Source organism: Microcaecilia unicolor, chromosome 4 (assembly GCF_901765095.1).
Source record: "Microcaecilia unicolor chromosome 4, aMicUni1.1, whole genome shotgun sequence".
Lineage (NCBI taxonomy): Eukaryota > Metazoa > Chordata > Amphibia > Gymnophiona > Siphonopidae > Microcaecilia > Microcaecilia unicolor.
This window is the reverse complement of record NC_044034.1, coordinates 264914311-264934199: the sequence shown is the minus strand read 5'-3', so window position 1 is coordinate 264934199 and position 19889 is coordinate 264914311. Positions and strand designations below refer to the sequence as shown.

Genomic DNA, 19889 nt, shown 5'->3' with positions numbered 1-19889 from the left:
ACTAAAGCAAAAGCTTAATCATTAGCGAGATTTCCACGCCCACGTTGTCACTGATCCGTTTTAAATATTATAATGCTTTCTAAAACAATTTTTAAATAGAATATCATTGAGCAATAAAAACAACTTAGAAAAATCTTTTAAAGATTATGAAACAGTCATCTCAAATTTCCATGTAATTTTCACGCACTCTTAATAAATAGTCAGCTGGGGGGGGAGGGGGGGGGGATATATGTCCAACATGACACATGTTTCGCCATGAATGGCTGTCTCAAGGAAATTCCCCTCACAGTGCTGACCCCATCATTCCTGACCAGCAAGTGCGCAACCAGATGTGTGGGCAAATCCTAATTAGTGCCAATTAATGTGAACAATTGGTTGTTAGTGGCCAATTATTGTGGGATAATGGCTCATTAGCCAATTAAATTGCACACATCTTGGGATTGCTTGCAAATTTAGGTACCCAAATCTGGGCATCATATATAGAATTTGGGGGTTACAATTCATATTTTATAAATGAAAAGTCATCACAATACAATAAACAATTTTAACACCATATCAGTATTATTAGCAATCTGACGAAGAAGGGCAACCTTCGAAAGCTAATCAAGAAATGTATTAAGTTATGTCCAATAAAAAAGGTATCATCTTATTTTCTTTTCCATGTTTTATTTTGTTTGATTTCTATTGATAAAAAATACATTAAAATATAAAGAAAACAAAAAATATGTGTCTATGTAAATTGCTGGCTACTTACTGAGTTCTCTTCACTTCAGCATTTGCAATTGCACTTATGAAAGGCACAATTTTGCCAAAGTGTAAAAAAAGTCTAACCAGAGGTATGGCTGCTTCCTGTTTTTCTCTGCAAACTTCACCCAAAACATGTGCCGCAGATGCTGAAACAGGCTGAATGGTGAGAGGGAGGGAAAGGAAGAGAAAAAGCACAAGTTACAGCATGCAATTCTAATCTGCATCCTTAAAAAACACCACCACATTTTACATAGTAAGATAGGCTACATTAGGTTGACATACCAACAACCTCAAGTTTTGTTAATTTTGGTGGCTGGTCTGTTTTTTTGTCACAAGAGGGCAGTAAAATTAAAAGGAAACCTCTCAACATTTTCTACAATCTAGATGTAAGATGCATTGCAAATATTCATTTCAAGGAAAGAGTTTGGATAGGAAACAAATTTCAAATGCATCTCCACACATAAAACAGTGATTTTTGCACAAAAACTGTTTTTCTGAAAACTGCCCACTCACTTTCCTCCTCATTCTAGAATAGTAGAATTGACACACATCAGCGGTTCCAATAATTGGCAATTACGCACATAGCTGTTAGGCGCTATGCGTTATTCTATAATGTATATGCCAAAGTCATTTACCCCTGGGTTCTATATATGGCACCCAAATTAATTAGATAAGCTTTTAGCTTTGGGTGCCAACCAATTATTGATGTTAATTGGCACTCATTAAAATTTGCACGTGCATCTGGCTGCACACTATACTATAAAGCAGGGTGTCTACTCCTGCAGCTCGTATCCCAAAAAGGGGCATGGGCATGTCAGGGGTGTTCTGGAAAGTTATGCATATAGTTAAAGAATACTGCCTCAGCGCACTTAACTTGGGCACCAGCATTTACTCCAGGTTTCAGCAGACATGTCTGGTGCCCAAAGTTAGGTGCGGGAATCAGGGCTATGAGCAATTCTGTAAATGGCGCACGTCCTTTACAGAATAGTGCTTAGTGTTGATTTTTTCCAGCATCAAAGTTTTGAGCACCATCTGTTTATGTTTGTTGTGGTCTTGATATACTGCCTTAGCTTAAAAGAAAAGGGCAAAGTGGTATACAAATTAAAACATTAAAAACAGAAAGGAACTCCATTTAAGATAGTGAAGAGACACTCACACAGAAGAAAGAATTGTATGAGAAGAGGGAGTAGGGGAACAGATGACAAATACCGTGTCTCTGCATGTGACCAAAGGGTCAGCACCTAGTCAGGTGAGAAGCTGAAGGGCTTCTGGAAAAAATAGGTTTTAAGTTTTGTTTTAAAAGGTGAAGGAAAGTTCAGATCTAATATCCACAGGTAAGTTATTCCAGAGGGAAGGGGCCAAGAAAAAGAATGAAGAACGGAAAGTAGTTTCATAGTGAGCTTGCTTCGGAGAGGGTAATACTAATCTGTTAGTCTCAAGTGATCTAAGAGCATGAAAAGGGGTGTATGGAATAATCAATGAGGCCAAGTAAGGCAGGTTGTTGAGTAGGACCTTAAATTGAACATGATAGGAAAGTGGGAACCAGTGTACTTTTGCTAGTAAGGGAGTAACTGGATCAAATTGTTTAGCCTTAAATAACCAACCAACAGAGGAATTTTGTAGAGTCTGAATCAATGGAGTTGGGACTGAGGTAGTGCTGCATAAACCATATTACAATAGTCTTTTCAAGATATGATAAACGCATGAATTAAAGTGTGTAATGATGAAATATCCAAGAAATGTCTAATTGAACGTAGTCTCTGAAGCCAGAAAAATCAATTTTTTACAACCTTAGGGGGTCTTTTACTTAGGTGCACTGGAGTTTTTAGCGCTTGTTAAAAATAGCCACACGCTAAATGCTAAAGACGCTCATAGGAATACATGGGCTTCTTTAGCGTTTAGCGCAAGCCTATTTTTAGCATGCGCGAAAAATGCCAGCATGCCTTAGTAAAAGACTCCCTTAGAGCTCTGCTGGTCAAATGCAAACTTTGAATCAATGATAACCCCAAGGTATTTAAAAGAAGCAACCAGTGTAATAGGAAGGCAGAAAAATGTGAGAGGTACTGTGGGTTTGGATAATAGTCTGGTGATCCAACACGCAATGGTCTTACTAGGATTTAAAACAAGCCTATAACAAATGGGACAAAGCTGTTAATGTGCTTTGGAGAGGGGTTATGTTCCAGAAAGAGGAGACACTGGATAAACCAATAGGATATTGTCGGATTAATGAAGAAATGGATGTTATGGTCTTGTAGCAGAGTTGCAACAGGACTAAAAAAAATATTGAATAGAAGTGGAGAGAGAACTGATCTCTGTGGCACACCAGAACACAGAGGAATTAATGCAGAAGTTCTAGATGGGGTGACAACAGAAAAACTACGGTCTGACAAGTAGGAAGAAAACCAGTTGAGAGTAAGGTTACCAAGTCCAATGGAGTGGAGACAAGATATAAGCAAAGAATGACCAACAAGTCAAATGCGGTGGAAAGGCCAAGGGAAACTAGGAATACAATTTGTCCGGAAAATGGAATGTTCACTGGCTAATGCTGTAATAGTGGTTTCTGTGCTAGTGTTAGCCCGAAATCCAGTCTGTCTGGGGTGTAATATCTTCTGATGTTCGACGTTAAAAGTTGACCAAAAACAATCCTTTCATTGAGTTTTGAAGCTATACAAAGATTAGAAATTGGAAGTAATTGGAAGGACTACAGTGATCTAGAAAAGGGCCTTTGAGAGCGGGTTTAATTGAAGCATGTCTCCAACATTGGGGTACAGTTCCCGTGGAAAGGTTCAAGATCATATGGAGAAGTAACGGTGAAAGGCCGTGCTGCTGAATTTGCAGCCACACTGAAGGAAATGGGTCTAGTAGTGATGTTGTGAGGAATGTCTAATGATGTTCTCCAAAACTGTCAGAGAAGGGATAGAGAATGCATTCCAAGAATGAACAAGTACGGATGAAGGAGTGACTGCTGAACAAGGGGTAGACCTCAGAGGGTATACACATGGACAGAACATGGGTGGCCTATTAGCAATCTATATATAAACAGTTTCGTCACCAAGTGACTTTCACAGTGCTCTGAAAGTCAGTTGGTGACAAAACTGTATATATAGAGATTGCTTATAGCAGATTGTTTCATGACTTGACTGGGAATATGTTTGACATAGACCCCTGATGCAGGCCGTTAGGGCCGAAACATGAGTCGTGTCGGGTTCCTTTTACTGTTATTGAAGACCGTTGTCAAAACACCATCTGCGAAAGGTTTTTTTCCTCTACTGTTTGTTGACTGGTGCTTTCCCTCAGTGGAGTTTTTTCTTCTGTTTGTGTTTGACGTCAGAACATGGGTGGGCCATGAGCGCTTCACCAAGCGACATGCGCAACTTAGAGAATACTATCAGTGTATCTCTGTTGCATGATCTACTTAGACGTGCCAACATATACCAGCCAGTGATCTGTCGTAAGTGGGGACACTTACATTTCAGCGTGTCAACATGGCTTTGTACTATTATTCTACTAATGGCTCAGATGTGCCCTGAAGAGATTATAGAATTGGCATTATTTACGCCCCACTGTGGCACCTACATCTTGACAACAAGTTGTAGAATTTCCCCCTCTTGTGTATAGTACCACTACATGATACATCTATGTGCAAACAGTAGAGGTATTTTTGTGAGTGGGTGTGGTACAGTGAGCAAAGGCAGGCCACAGAGCCCAGTAAGACAAGCCACACACACTCCACAAGTTACGGTGAAAAAAAATAGTATTTTATTAAAGGTGTCTGGGAAGTGCTCTTGTTCATTTCATAGGAGGGGAGAAAACAATATTCAAAGCTAATTCTATAAGCATAACAGTATCTTTGGGTAGTCTGCTCCTGCAGGGCCACAGCATACATGGATTCCTCTCCACTCAGCAACAGCTCCTGCTGGTCTCTGGCCTGGTCCCTGGATCCAGAGTTCAACCACAGTTTCTAGCGGGTACATGAAGCTGGCCTGCAGCAAGCCAGGTCCAAGCAAAAACGCTTCAAGTTTCTAAGTTGAATCTGCCTACCTGGTTGCAACTTCTCAGCTTTGGCGTAAAGGCATCTGCAGTGGGTCTTGCTGCTTCTCTGTAGGCCTCCCCTTAACCTAGCTCTGGCCTAGCCTTCTGTACTTCCTGGACCATGCCCTCCTGGCTTTACCCTCCCGTTTCACTTCCCCCCTAGGGCGGGACTAGAGTTTTTAAGGTGACTCTGACAGTAAGAGGGAGTGTCCTTAAGGGGAAGTGGCAGCATCCTGGATTCCTTTACAGTGGGGTTGGCACTTATGTGCATATATTTTTGCAGTTTCAAACGTATATGTCGAGTTTGCAAGGGAAAGTACCCAAACAAACAGAAGATGCAAATTTGTGCACCCTATTTTTCCTGAGTTGATCCCCTTTGGAAAATAATATAAAGCCTATCAGCAGCACTCTACCAAAGGCAGTATGGCCACAGAGGGCGCATATATGGAAGGGTGCAAAAATTGCTCCCAATCCCCTAGCTTTTTCATTATCCGTCACACCAGTGGTTACAGCTATAGCTCAGTATGGTTCTGCTTGTCTCTAAAACATACCCTCAGATATTACACTTGCCCAAAATGTCAAAACTTGTCTCCATAGAGGCTAATTTTACTATTTGTTTTCTATCTATAAAGCATATTTTATATGGGGAAAAGGCTCTTATAACATTTTGCTGGTTTACACATGCATAAAAAATAAAGTGCACCAAACGAAACTGTTTACTTTTATGTGATCTGCACATAGGTGTTCCCGAAAAAAAGTTTGGGTGATGCTGCAATGTATGAACAAAATTTATAATCTAAGCCGGTAAACACATACAACAATGCACACATTTACACATTCTTTGTAAATTTGTGTGAGTGTATTGGTGTGCTACTGGAGATCATTGTAAAAGCAACTATGGCATCTTCTTCTTAGCCACCTTTAACACTGCTCAATCAATCTTGTAACTTAACTTACACCAGAATAACATTTAAAGGTGCCCTTTAACTAAGCTTCACTAGGTGCTAACGCATGGCTAACACAGCTTACAATGGCGTAACACTGGATGTGTCAAGTGGCCTGCAGTAACTGCCAAGTTAGCAAAATATTTGTAATTTTGGGGGAGGGGGCATGTCAAGAGGTGGAGAGTGACAACATTATCACATGGCCATTAATACAAAAATTAGAAAACTGGCCATTTTACGGCTGCAGTAAAAATGGCCTTAGCTTATGAGAAAAATCCGCGTAAGGGAGCACCAAGGCAACTTTTTACTGCAGCCTAGTAAAAGTACCCCTAAATTATTTGCAGGTGAGGAAAAATGCTACTTTCAACACAGCCTGAGAAGAGTTCCACTTTATGGCCCCATTTGTTTTGGTGGCATCAATAGAAGTACCTAGAATGGTCTTTCTAAGACTTCCACCACATGTATAGAACTGAGTACATGATTGAGCTACTACAGATAATCACAACCGCCACTATAAAACTTCTCTGTGGAAGTTTTCTCTTCTGAATAAATTATTTGGTCCCAGTGATGTAATTTGGGTAGAGCACAGGAGAGGTTATAACACACCCATTTATTTATAAAATATGCAAGTACATGCTAGGAGTATACTCACATATTTATTCCTAGCTTGCTTTTTGCATAACTCCGTCAAAACTTGACCAATTTCAACAGCAATTTGGGATATATCATCCTGAATAAATTTGCAATAAGCCTACACTCATGCCGGAAACTTCACCTAAACAACACTACTTCACAACCTGGTTCTTCAACTGTCGCAATATTTTCGTCAGTGCGAATTGATCAGGTCCTGCTGCTTCCTGACTTATGATCAGTTGAGACTGTTTTTTGCAATTTCTTCAAAACATATTCTACGCTTACCCTCGTCCACCTCTTTTCTGGAAACATAACCTTTCTCCACATAAAAATTTTTAATAAGGATCAGATCCTCCTAACTGAAAACCATGGTAACTATTTATGTTTAAAGCAAAATGGTGTCTGCACATACGGTGATGATAATTGATAGGTGATGGTGATGTCATTTAGCAGGGGGTAGCCAGACTTCGGTGGGAGGGGGGGCCAGAGCCCGAGGTGAGGGGGCACATTTTAGCCCCCCCCCCCGGCGCCGCTGGCCCCCCGCTATTTCCGAACCCCCCCACTACCGCGACCCCTGCCGACGACCCTCTCGACCCCCCCTCCCGCCGCCAACCCTCCCCCGCGGTCGCCGTGGGCTACCTTTGCTGGCGGGGGACCCCAATCCCCGCCAGCCGAGGTCTTCTTCTTCCTCTGAAGGCTTCGTTCTGTTTCTGACGTCCTGCATGTTGTACGTGCAGGACGTCAGAAACAGAACGAAGCCTTCGGAGGAAGAAAAGGACCTCCTCGGCTGGCGGGGATTGGGGTCCCCAGCCAGCAAAGGTAGCCCACAGTGACGGCGGGGGAGAGTTGGCGGCGGGAGGGGGCCAGGGCCAAATCTACGGGGGCCCAGGCCCCACGTAGCTACGTCACTGTCATTTAGGTGAGGTGGCTGGCATTAATGTAGGCTTATTGCAAATTTATTCAGGATGAAAAATTTCAAACTTTATTGAAATTGGTCAAGTTTTGACAGAGTTATGCAGAAAACAAGCTTTGTACAGTTCTTGTTTTTTGAAACACAATGTATTTACACACTACTGGGACTAGATCTGGAAGCCTATTTTACAAAGACATAGGTACCTAGTTGTGTTTAGTTTTAGTTTTCTCTTTTAAGCATCCTGTTATAAAAACAAGCTCAACTTGTCAAATGTAATTGAAGGAAAAAATTCTGCTCCTAATGACCACTATAATTCTTGTCAAGCCAGAGGAAAGCTTTAAAAGAATGTAACTAAATTTGAGGGAAAAAAGCCAATTTAGAGTTATGTTATATTACACTTTGCTTCTATTTTGCAATCACCTATTTAGCTCTATGACAATTACATTGATCAAGAAACTGGACAATAGAATCCAGGTACAATCTTCCATTCAAAATATTTTCAGGGTTGGGTCTAGTTAGTATTTTGAGAGCTTACGGAATTCAGAGTGAGAAACATGAGAACTAACATATCAGCAGCCAAGGGTTTTACAAGGGGAGGCAAGACACAGCCAGAAAATCTTTACTCAGACAGCAAATCATATGCTAGGCCATTCAGTTAATATGATCAAAAGGGCTGTGTATTTTGAGGGAGGAATTTATTGTATTCTTAAGATTTATAATTGTTTTGTATTATAATTTATTTTGTGTACAACTGTAATGCACTTAGAATTTTTCTTAAGAACAGATGATTAAGAACTGGAAATGTAAATAAACAGTATAAGAGGTTTCACTACTTGTTGTTTCCCAGAACAACTGTAAGAGAAAAACAGAAGGGTGTGTCTTCACAGAGAGTGCATCTAACAGATAAAGATCACTCTTGGCACAAAAACATGTTTGAAAAGATTCTCAAAAGTCAAATGTGGCAGGTGGGGTGGGAGACTGAGGTTAGCTAGGATGTCTTCCTGATTGCAAAGAGGCAAGCCTTAAAAGGCAAGCTCCTCTACAGTCTCCTACGCAGCTTACCTCAACATCTGCAGATTTCAGCAAGAGTTCTCTGAGCGGGCTGTAATATTCGGATGAAAAAACATGATCCTCAGTGTAAACCACGTTTAACCTTAGTGAGCCAAGGTCAACAGGTTTTATAGACTTGCCATTGTCCCTGGGCTGTAGAAAGTACCTGCCACAAGCAAGAAATAATAGATTTTGAAAGAATTTTATCCATATTAAGGGAAATTCTCTAAACTAGGCACTCACGTGTATGCATATGTTATGCACATAAACGGCAATATTCTGGCTAAGAGCTATTATGCAGATACTCACTTACTTAGGGGGTGTACAGAGGGAGACGTATAGGCAGAACATAGGCAGGGCTCCCACATATATGGATATAACTTAGGCAAATCCCTGTCATATTTAGGTGTACTGATATTTGGTTATGCTAACATTCTATAATAGAACGTAGATGCCTATGTTCTGTTATAGAATAGGTTCCTACTGGGAGGCCTAGGAGCGCCTAATGGAGACACCCAGTTATAGAATTACTCCCACTGTGCTAATAGATTTTATACAACCATTAATGTCATACACCCTGGACCTTCAGGCTGCAAAGTGTTAAGTAATTGAAATTTTTTTTCACTTTGTGCTACAAAGAAATGTACTTTACAAAGTGCTGCATCAAGAAATGCATTCCAAAACAACTAGCCCTAAAGTAAAGTGTGTATATATGTATGTATGTATGTATGTATGTAAGTACTACAATTATAATACCATATATGTCTAGGCATAGAATCTTTCTAAGCAATCTCTTTTCTTTCTAATTTCAGAAATCCTTCTGGATAGTCAGAGATGGCCCTTGACTCCTGCTGGAGTCTACCAGATCAGGCTAAAAATGGGGCCTTTTTACTAAGTTTCGCTAAATCCTAATGCAGGCTTAGCATGGCAAAAAATGCTTACCGCAAGATACATTACAGGGTCCTCCAGTAATTTCTGTGTTAGCACGTGCTATTTATTTTTCAAAATATTTTTGAGGGGACACATGGGCAGAGAGTGGGCAATCCTATGGTAACCAGCTAGTGTGTGGACATTACCGCGTGCTAACTGGTTAGCGCAGGGTTAATGCAGGAGCATTTACTAACAGGAGGCGGTAAGTGTTCCTGTGCTATTATGGAGAAATTACCGCAGGATTGGTAAAAATAAAAATGAAAAAAGGGCACTTTTATTGACACGATATAAGTGGCCTTACTGTGTGGGGGAAGTCCTGCGTTAGGATGCGGTAAGCCCATTTCTTAGTAAAAGGGCCCCTGTATCTATTTAAATCTCTCTATATATAGATATATATACATACACATACAACAACCTTTGTGTGTTAAAAGCATCTTATTTTAAAATAACCCATGCTCACTAACTGGCAAGATTAGAAATACTGAAATCATTTATTTCTATGATTCACCATCAAATCTATTTGTTCTAGAGTTATACAATTCACCGACAGTCACCATTGGTATGCTCTGCTTCTATGTCTGTAACTTTTTCCTCCGTTACAGCTCATAGAGGCTTCTGGGAATCATACTGCATCAGATCCCTCCATACCAATGGCAGAAGAGAGAATGAGAAAGTCAAGAGGCTGGATGTTAAGTTGTAAGATGAGCTGACTGAATATCCAAGCACGGAAGAGACTTCCAGAAACCAAGAATATATAATCTTATATAAATGGTACAATTCTCTAAGTGTGCCAAAACGTAGGCACCAAAATGCTGGGCACTAACCCCTAGATTCTATAAATAGCAGCTAAATTTACATGTCCAAATTTGGGTGCGCTCCAGACATGCATAGGCAAATTAATTGGCTAACGAGACAATTAACATCAATAATTGGGTGCTAGCACCCATTAAAACCTGCACGGTATTCTATAAGGCACAGCACCTAACTCCACTAGCACGTAACTTATAAGGGGAATGGGCATGTCAGGGGCAGGGGCGTATCTGCGTGGGGCCACAGGGGCCTGGGCCCCCGCAGATTTCGCCCTGGCTCCCCTCCCCGCCGTCAACCCTCCCCCGCTGCTTACTTTTGCTGGCGGGGGGCCCCAACCCCCGCCAGCCGAGGTCCGACCCGCAGTCTCCATATTTCGTCTTCCTCCGTGGCCATGCTGCAAGGAAGTAACGCTGCAGTGCTGATTCGTTGAATCCACTTTGGAGTCTGACGTCGCAGCATGTTGTACGCGCGTACAACGTGCTGCGACGTCAGTCTCCGAACTGGATTCAACGAATCAGCACTGCAGCGTTACTTCCTTGCAGCATGGCCACGGAGGAAGACGAAATATGGAGACTGCGGGTCGGACCTCGGCTGGTGGGGGTTGGGGCCCCCCGCCAGCAAAAGTAAGCAGCGGGGGAGGGTTGACGGCGGGGAGGGGGGTGGAGAGAGGCGGCGGCGGCGGGGGGGGGGAGGGAGGCAAAAATGTGCCCCCCCTCTTTGGCTCTGGTCCCCCCTACCGCCGGATTCCAGATACGCCCCTGGTCAGGGGAATTCTGAAAAGTTACGAGTGTCATTACGGAATAGTGCCTCAGCACACCTAACTTGAGCACCAGGTTTCCCCAGGTGCAAAACTAGTGCCAAACGTTGTGTGGGAATCAGTGCTAAGAATGATTCTATAAAGGGTGCACAACTTTTATAGAATCGCTCTTAGTGCCAATTTTTTATGGTGCTGAATTTTGAGCACCATTTATAGAATTCCCCCCTAAGTGTGAATTCTATAACGGGATTTTGGCACCCAGATTTTGTTGTAGAATACTAGTAAGTTGGAATTTACGCACCACCCTCTAGGTGCACCCACTTAAGCCGTGTCTGTGGAATGCATAAATGCACACAAATGCTGCACTTTGGCATGTAAATGATACTATTCTATGACATAAGCACATATTTGAGGGAGAAACTCATGCCTTGCCCACATGAACATTCCCCTTGTAATTGTGTGTTATGCAAGCTGAGCGCTAAGATTATAGAACCCAACTAGCATGTATGCACTAAACTGTAAAACTGACATGCTTAAGTGCTACTATTCTATAATCTGAATGCACAGACTGGTGCCTAACTTTATATGGCCTGTTACAGAATGAGGGGAAAATTCTTAATTAACTTCACACTATGCAAAGCAACTCAAAGGATAAATAAAGCCACAGGAAACAGGACATTGCTACAGTACTGTTATTTCAGGATAAGCCTGACTGAGGAACCCTCAATCTCCAGCTCCAGACATGAAAGGTAAAAAAAAATCAGAGGGGTGGGGTTTTACAAATTGTTATATAAGCAGAGGCTCTGGATTGGAAAATAAATGACAGAACATGAATCAAGGATGTTGATACAGCTAAAAAAACAAATATAAAGTAGGCTTACCATGCTTCATGACAGTTAGCTTGCCGGAGAACTGATAAAGGAATTCGAAGTTCCCCTAGAAACTCATCCCCGAACTTCAGGTTACTGGCATTCCAAAGGTCAACCCTACAAAACAGAAATCCACTAAGTTCAAACTGCAGAAAAACAATAACGATTTAAAACACTTTTGTGCAACGATGTATATAGACTACGGGCTTGATATTAGAAGCGAAGTATGTAGACGGCGAATGCACAACTCATTTAGCCCTCAATTTGGTGCTTATATGTACAAAATGGGTCCGTTTAACTTGCTGAATGATCCAATTTTATTCATATAAAAAGAGGAAAGGCAGCTCTAGCACTTATTCTTTCAGCAGTTGAACATTGCTGCTAAACGAAGAAGCTATAAGTTATGCCTGAAAAATAGCAGACCTATCTCTAAATATACAAGCAGCAACATGGTCACTCATCAAATACAGATTCAGTGGTGCTTGATTTGCATACACTGCCTCCATTATATGCAAATCTCTTTCATGCATATTCATTGTGGATATCCTGAAAACCTGACTGGCAAGGGGTACTCCAGGACCGGACTTGGGAAACACTGGTATAAATCATACATATGTGCAGTAAGGATGCCAATTATCCCAATGCTCATTAAATGACCGATATGCCAACTCGCTCACCCTCCCCCTCCAAATCCCATAACTGCTAAACCAAGTGGGTCAATGGGAAGGATATAAAAGAGGGATGTACAAATTCAGTCACAAACAAGTCAGATTTTCAGGATATTCTTACTAAATATGCATGCGATAGAACTGCATACTATGGTGGCAGCATGCATATAGATCTTTCTCAAACATATTCATTAGGGATATGCTGAAAGATCAGATGGGTTTATAGTCCTCAAGGATTTAATTTTTGCACCCCTGATATAAAAACTAGGATACAAGTCAAGGATCTGAACTGTCCTGCAAAGTCCATTAATTAGGCAAATATTCGAGTAAAAGGAGAAATTACCTCAGAGGAGGGTGGGCCCAGGAAGAACAGAGAGAGACGTCGGAGGAGGCAGCAGTGATCGCCGATCAGCTGTTCCATCCCGTGCAGCGCCTTCACACAGAGGTGAGAGGCACTGCGCAGGTCGGTAAAGCGGAGGGGGGGTCCAGTAGAGGGGGGAGCGGTGGCGATGAGCTCAGGGGAGCGGGGCACGGGGGCAGAGGATGCCGGGAGGCGGAGCTATGGGAGAAGGAGTACAGAGAGAGACAGGAAGGGAGGGGGACCGGGGCTGCTAAACTTTTTAGTTTTGTTTTAATTTTTTATTTTATACGAGCGGAAGCGGGGAGCAGCAGCGACCTCGGGGGGGGGGGGGGGCCGCTTCTGACGAGCGCCTTTGCCCCCTCCCGATCCTTTTTCGATTTTGTGTTCATTTTTTATTTTATGCAGAGGGAAGCGGGGAGCCACTGTTTGGGGTTTTTTTTGTTGCTGTTTTGGACGTTTGTGGCATGTGCAGAGCAGCCAGCATAACGCTTGGCTGCTCTGCGCATGTTTTAGGGGCCGATTACCGAAGGAGATTACGAATCTTTGACACATTGTACTTTTCAGTACCGCACCGAACATGTGCAACTTGTTTTTTTGCTGCATGCTTCGTTTTTTCAAATTTGTTAAGGACTTTAACGTTTTAGATTTTTTTACGTATGGTTGATGCATCTGGGCCTGAGGTTCAGACAAAACAGATTCATTTGCATTTGGGTTTGCTGTATGAGAACAGACTGCTACTATGGAGATGAAACAGTCTCTGAAGTTTGTAAAATTGCTGGGCTGTCTTGGACAAAGCACTTGAGGAGTTGTATTAACTTTAACCCCTCTGTTTACTACGCCGTACTAGCGGCTGCCATGTGCTAATGCCGACACAGCCCATTGCCGAGCAGCTTAGTAAACAGGGGGGTAAATTTATATCATTTTGAGCAGGAACAACAGAGGTAAATTGCCCACTGGGCTAAGGAGTGGCGTGTTTGTCTTGTTATCCTGTCTAAATTTCTGCATGTGGGATGGGGGTTCCTTCCTGAAAGAGGAGGGGGAGCTTTGTGTTTCAGGGAAGCTTTAGAGGCTGACTTCACAGTGGCATTACTGACAGTAGGGTCACTGTAGGTTTGTTTACTTACAGCTGGCTGAGCAGGCTTTGAAGAACAGTGCTTCTTTTTTTTTCCTGTTTACCTGCACTGTGTTTGCTCACTGAATCACTGCTACCCAATGGTCTTGCCAGGTGGAAGTCAAGCAGGATCAAAGAAGGTGATGAGGGTGGAACGAGGGTCTCAATTCTGCGGGCCTTGCATTCCAGAGCCCCCCCGCTCCCCACCCCACCGCTAAGGGAAAGATCGTGGCGTGCTAATTGGCAGTAATATTTGTTTTTAACTTTCCTGCAGTCTCCTGTGCATAGAGATGAGGGGAGGAGTGAGGGATTGAAGAGGAAGCAGTCAGCAGAGGAAAAAAAATAAAACAAACAAACCTGAGGTACTGTGAGTAGAGCTACTTGGCAGGGCTGAAGAGGCACCAAGGCATTTCTCTCCTCTACCCTTCACCCACCACAATGACCAGACATTTCTTACCTCTTCTCAAGGTTATGGCTGCAGATGGGTGATTATTGGGGGAATAAAATGTGGATGTTAGACTAAAATTAAAGGGTTTTCTGGCCCTGAAGTGTGGGTGGGGTATATTTGATATACCACAAAGTTTGAGTAAATCTAAGTGATTTCCAGTTATGTAAAATAAGAGGTAATATCAAATTCACATAAAAAAGAGCAGAGGTGGAACCCTAAAAGAGGGGAGGAACACAAGAAGCTATAATACAATTAGATACATTGCATACATACAACAACCCAAATGGAAAGAAGGAAGACAAACAAAGTCTAAGCCATGCCACAACACCCTTACAGATAGCTGAGGTCTTCAGCCGCTCCACCAAGAAACATCTACCCAAATGAATTTGTCTTTTACCTTTGGCATCCCTCAGACCCAAATATATTTACTCTGGCTTCAAGTTTACTTAAGTACCAGACAGAGTAGTGTAGCTCCCATTTTCTTGCCATGGAAATGATTTTGATTAGTTTTGTACTTTTACTGTTTTTTTATAATTGATGAAAAAGAAAGATAGCTGAAAAAACATTTTTTTCTTTATCGTATAACCTCACAATGATTTTAAGCATCTTCCCTTTTTAAAAATTGTTTATTGGTTAAGTACAATGGTGCCTTACAATGACAAGGTCTATGGTGGTAATTCTATAAATTGGTACCTCAGTTTAGGTGCCTGGTCCTTCATCTCCTAGTGGATCACTTAAGAAGCAGAGCAAGCCTAAAAGTGTCATATTGGCCTGATCTAGAGATGCAGATCAGCTATGATCTGTGTTAGTCCTGCTCTTCCGTACACTGAATGAGGAAAAGCAAGAGTGATTCGGTCTGTCCTTGACCTGGAACCATCTTCCCTTGGGATAGCTGCTAACTAGCTCCATGTCACAAACTGCCTTATCTAGACCTGATTTTGCCAGATCAATTAATTGCTTGTATTTGCTTCTTTAGAAATCAATTGTCAACTACAAGTATACATCTGATCTGCTTAGTGGAAAATACTATCATTACTATAGCACTACAAGACATGAAAAACTTGGGGTGGGAAAGGTGATAGAAGAGAGAGAAACTGAAAAGGTGGAAGGTTTCCTGGGCAAGGCTGAGTGATGTGGAGTGAAAGGACCTCTCCTTCGGTTCAAGGAAGAGGGAGAAAATCCCTGAGCACCAGCACATGAAATTTCACAGGACCCTAGTTCCAGTGAAACTGGATGTGTTTGAGCTGAAGGCCACAGGAGCAGGAAGAAGCTCCAGAGTCAAATTAAAAAATGGAACATTTTATCAAGCAATCGGTTAACAAGATTCAGCGAAGCATTATCCTCCAGAAGTTTCCTGAAATGCAGTATTCCAAACAAGCTATACGACAGAGAGAGTGAGTCTACTGACACTTGTGTGTGTTTCATTTGTGATATAAACTGACTACACAATAACTGAACAAGTTAATGTTTCATTATTGTGTAGATTCAAGAATTTGTGGAAGAAGCAGGTCATGTTGTTTCTCACACTGCAGATTTAAAAACATTATTTTTAAGGTCAGTGCAAGGATATTAGGATCCCTAGACAAACCTTAAACTTAGCACCTCCCTCTAAATAATCTTTTCTCTCCTTGATTCCCATTGTAACTGAAACATGTTCCTTACTCAACATAATACCATCTGTATTTATTGCTTTACTGGACTGGCGAATGCCTCTACGGTACTATGTAAGCCATATTGAGCCTGCAAATAGGTGGGAAAATGTGGGATACAAATGTAACAAATAAATAAAAGGACTTCCGGTGATGCAGTGAGCGGAGCGGCAGCAGCTGAGCTCGGCTCTGAGGACCCACCCTCCCAGATGTGATAAAACGGATGAAACCGAACAAGGAAGACCGACAAAAATATCGCCACGAAGAGCGAAACATATGGAAAAATATTTACAGAAATCTCCAACTACAATGGCGCAGAAATCCGTGCGAAAAGATAAGAATAAGGCGGGAAGCAGCAAAACCAAGATGGCGGAGGAGGCCGCGCTGGCGGGACCCTGCTTCATGGAAGCGCAGCTCGAGCAAATTACCAACGTGGTGGTAAAAGCAATGGATCCACCCTGGAACACGCTTTCACAGCAAATTGACACCGTCCAGACGTCTTTGGAGGGTCTGGGAATCCACACAGGAGATCTCGAGGCGTGAGTCTCGGCACCTGAGGACGATGCCCACCTGCAGGCGCCAGACATCAAACAATTACAAAAGCAAGTAGCGGAGCAGTTACTAAAGCTGGAAGACCTGGAAAATCGATCTAGGAGAAACAACATCAGAATTGTGGGTCTTCCAGAACAGGTGCCAGAGAGAAACTTAGTGATTTGGCTGGAAGGCTGGCTGGCCAAAGAGTTAGCACTCACAGATTCGGAAGGCCAGATGGTGGTAGAAAGGGCACACCGCGTGGGCTGGAGAAGCGAAGATAAGAACAGGCCCAGGATGAAAGTGGCCAAAATACATAATTTCCGGCACAAAGAGGAGATTATGCAAGGATTTCAGGTGCGGAGAAAGGATTTGAATTATGATGGACAAAGAATTTTAATTTTTCAAGACTATTCCCACTCCATACAGGAACAGAGGAGGGGATTTCATTCCCTGTGCACATGGCTGATACAAAAGGACATGAAGTTTGCGCTGATGCACCCAGCACGCCTAAAAACCCTGCATCATGAAAAATGGAACCACTTCACCACTGTGGCTGAGGCAAAAACCTTCCTTGCGAACAAAGGACTTGTAGTGGATGGGTGAGAGTATGAATGATTGATGTCTATAGCTCAAAATGTTACTTGTTTCTTTACTTGTGTTGGTTATTCCACAAAAATGTTTAAAGGGAGCGTTTTGGGGGGGGGGGGGTGGGTCTCCAGCCACTAGCGGAGGTATGCATTTGGCGAGCAAGTCTCACGAAATGGTGAGGGTGAGAAGAGAAGGGGGAAGAAGGGCGAAGGACAGAAAGGGAGGGATGAAACACAGAGATCATCACGATTAAAGTCAGGTGAATGGGGGGTAAGGGGGAGGGAGGGGAGGGAGAGAAGGGCAAGGGAGGGCGGGAGAGGGGAAAGTAAGGAAGGGATAGCGGGGAGGGAACCGGGAGGGTAAACAGGGGTCACAGATCCACATCTAATTCAATTCACGAGATGTCAGGACTTAATATCTGAGATAGGGCACAGTCAGCTAAGGGAACGTTACACTCGGGGAGAGGCTGGGCCCCCGGGGGTGGCACGTAAGAGAGGGGAACACCGAGAGCACATGCAAGTTACACAAGATGGCGCAGGTTAAAAAGATCAGGTTTGTCATGTGGAACGTGGGAGGAATAACATCACCAATATGGGGCAGATATAGCATGCATACAGGAAACCCGTATCTCAGAGGCGGAACATACAAAACTAAAAAGATCATGGGTGGGGGAGGTTTACTCCTCAGCAGATGGGCGGAGGAAAGGGATGGCAATACTGGTTAGAGGTGTGGCAGTTGCAGCGGAGCTGCTCTCCCGTGATGAGCAGGGGCGTTACGTATTGGTGCAGCTATGGTTGCAAGGAAGAACTATAAATTTGTTGGGACTATATGGCCCTAATGTGTATGAATGCGCACCTTGGGTGTCTTAGATGTTTGGCGTACTTTACACCCAGGGGAGAAAGAATTTACCCACTTGTCACGGGCCCATGGGACACTGTCTAGAATTGACTACATCTTAGTGAGCCAGGCACTATTCCCAGAAGTGATGCATGCAGAGATAGGTCCCGAAGAGATATCCGACCACAGCATAGTGTGGGTGGATGTGGAGGCTCCCAGCTATTTCCAACCTGGTAGGAGATGGAGATTTCCAGGATATCTATATAAGAACAAGGAGTTCGCTAAATATATATCGCAAAAATGGGAAGCCTACGCAAAATCTAATGCACAGCACGCACATAATCCTGGCCTATATTGGACGACAGCAAAAGCGGTTTTACGAGAAGTGATAGCGTATTTGGCGGCCAGGAATAAAAAGATAGCTAGGGCCATAATTCACTTAGAAGCACAATTAAAGAAAGCAAGACAACACTATGTCAGGAGCCCCAATAAGAAAACATGGGAACGGCTCAAGGCAATACAGGTAGCTTTGAACTCTCACTTACATGAGAAAACAATGAGGGCATTGTTTTATTATAAGTACTAGATAGGTATGGCAACAAAACTGGCCCCCTGCTGGCTGGCCTAGTAAAAAACTGGAAACCCCATAGAGTGATCACAGCTCTGAAGGACAGTCAGGGAGTGATGAAGACGAAGAGTGAGGACATTAAACAGATCTTTGTGCAATATTACTCCAAGTTGTATCAGCAGCAGCGGAGACCCAGGGGTCCTTCACCAAATGCATACTTTAAAAGCTTAGGCATTCAGTGTCTGACAGAACAGGAGATCAAACAACTAAATGAGCCAATAAATGGGTTAGAATTACAGGGAGTGGTATGGGGCTTGGCATTATCTTCCGCGCCGGGCGAACTCCCTGGGTGTGTTCGGGGCTTATTATGATAGTGTGGTGCAGATGGGGAGGTTCCCTAGATACGCGAATAGGGCATTAATAACCTTACTGCCGAAGCAGGGCAAACCAGGAGAGCAAGCAGACGCCTATCGGCCAATATCACTGCTTAACGTTGATAATAAAATTTTTGCGAAAATTCTGGCTAATAGGCTAGCTCAGATATTGCCAAGGCTTATAGGTGAAGAGCAGACTGGGTTTGTGCGTCAGAGGCAGGCAGGAGTGAACGTTCGCAAGTTATTATTGGCAATGGCTCGTAGTAAGAAAGAGAACGCTACAACCCTACTCCTCAGCCTTGACGCGGAGAAAGCATTTGATAAAGTAGACTGGGAGTTTATGTTTGACACACTACACTATATGGGATTTAAAGGATGGTATTATGATGCTATATGCGCTTTATACACTGACACAACAGCTGAGATCCTCATTAATGGGGTGTGGAGCGAGGCCTTTCAGATTAACAGGGGAACAAGACAGGGATGCCCCCTTTCCCCATTGCTATTTATCCTATCATTGGAACCTCTGCTCAGAGGAATAAAAATGGAGAGAGGAATACAGGGGGTACAAATAGGGCCACATGTGCTTAAAGCGCTAGCATCTGCGGATGACTTGCTGCTGCTGGTAACAGACCCGGATAAATCTCTTCCAATATTGTGGCAGTTGATAGATATAGCCGAATCTCGGGGTTCACCTTAAACTTAACAAAGTCGACTGCTATGATGGCGCAAGGGGAAGGGACCCAGTGGCAGCAACAACTGAATATAATCTGGGCAGCAGGGGAGTTTAAATATCTTGGGGTTTGGATTCCTCAGGACTTAGCGAAATTGTACACCTTGAATGTTACTAGATTAATGGGGGACACGTGTACGAAGCTACAGCTGTGGCAGGCTTACCCCATATCCCTGCTGGGTCGTATTGCTTTGATAAACATGCTGATTGTGCCGAAGTGGATGTATGTATGTCAGGTATTGCCATTATTCCTCTCACGCAAGGATGAAAAGAAATTGAATCAAGTGATTAGCAGGTTTCTCTGGTGGGGGAAGAAATCAAGGATATCATTGC

General features: G+C 43.0%; 1 protein-coding gene across 1 annotated transcript in view; it reads right to left on the bottom strand.

Moving 5' to 3' along the window:
- RASA3 (RAS p21 protein activator 3) overlaps positions 1–19889 on the bottom strand; it is a 615753-nt gene that overhangs the window by 120411 nt on the left and 475453 nt on the right. Inside the window, exons 9-11 of the mRNA XM_030201492.1 lie at positions 11698–11802; positions 8332–8485; positions 755–903 (exon numbers count right to left, since the gene is read on the bottom strand). Of these exons, the coding sequence (XP_030057352.1) occupies positions 755–903; positions 8332–8485; positions 11698–11802 (408 nt within the window). The remainder of the gene's footprint in view (positions 1–754; positions 904–8331; positions 8486–11697; positions 11803–19889) is intronic.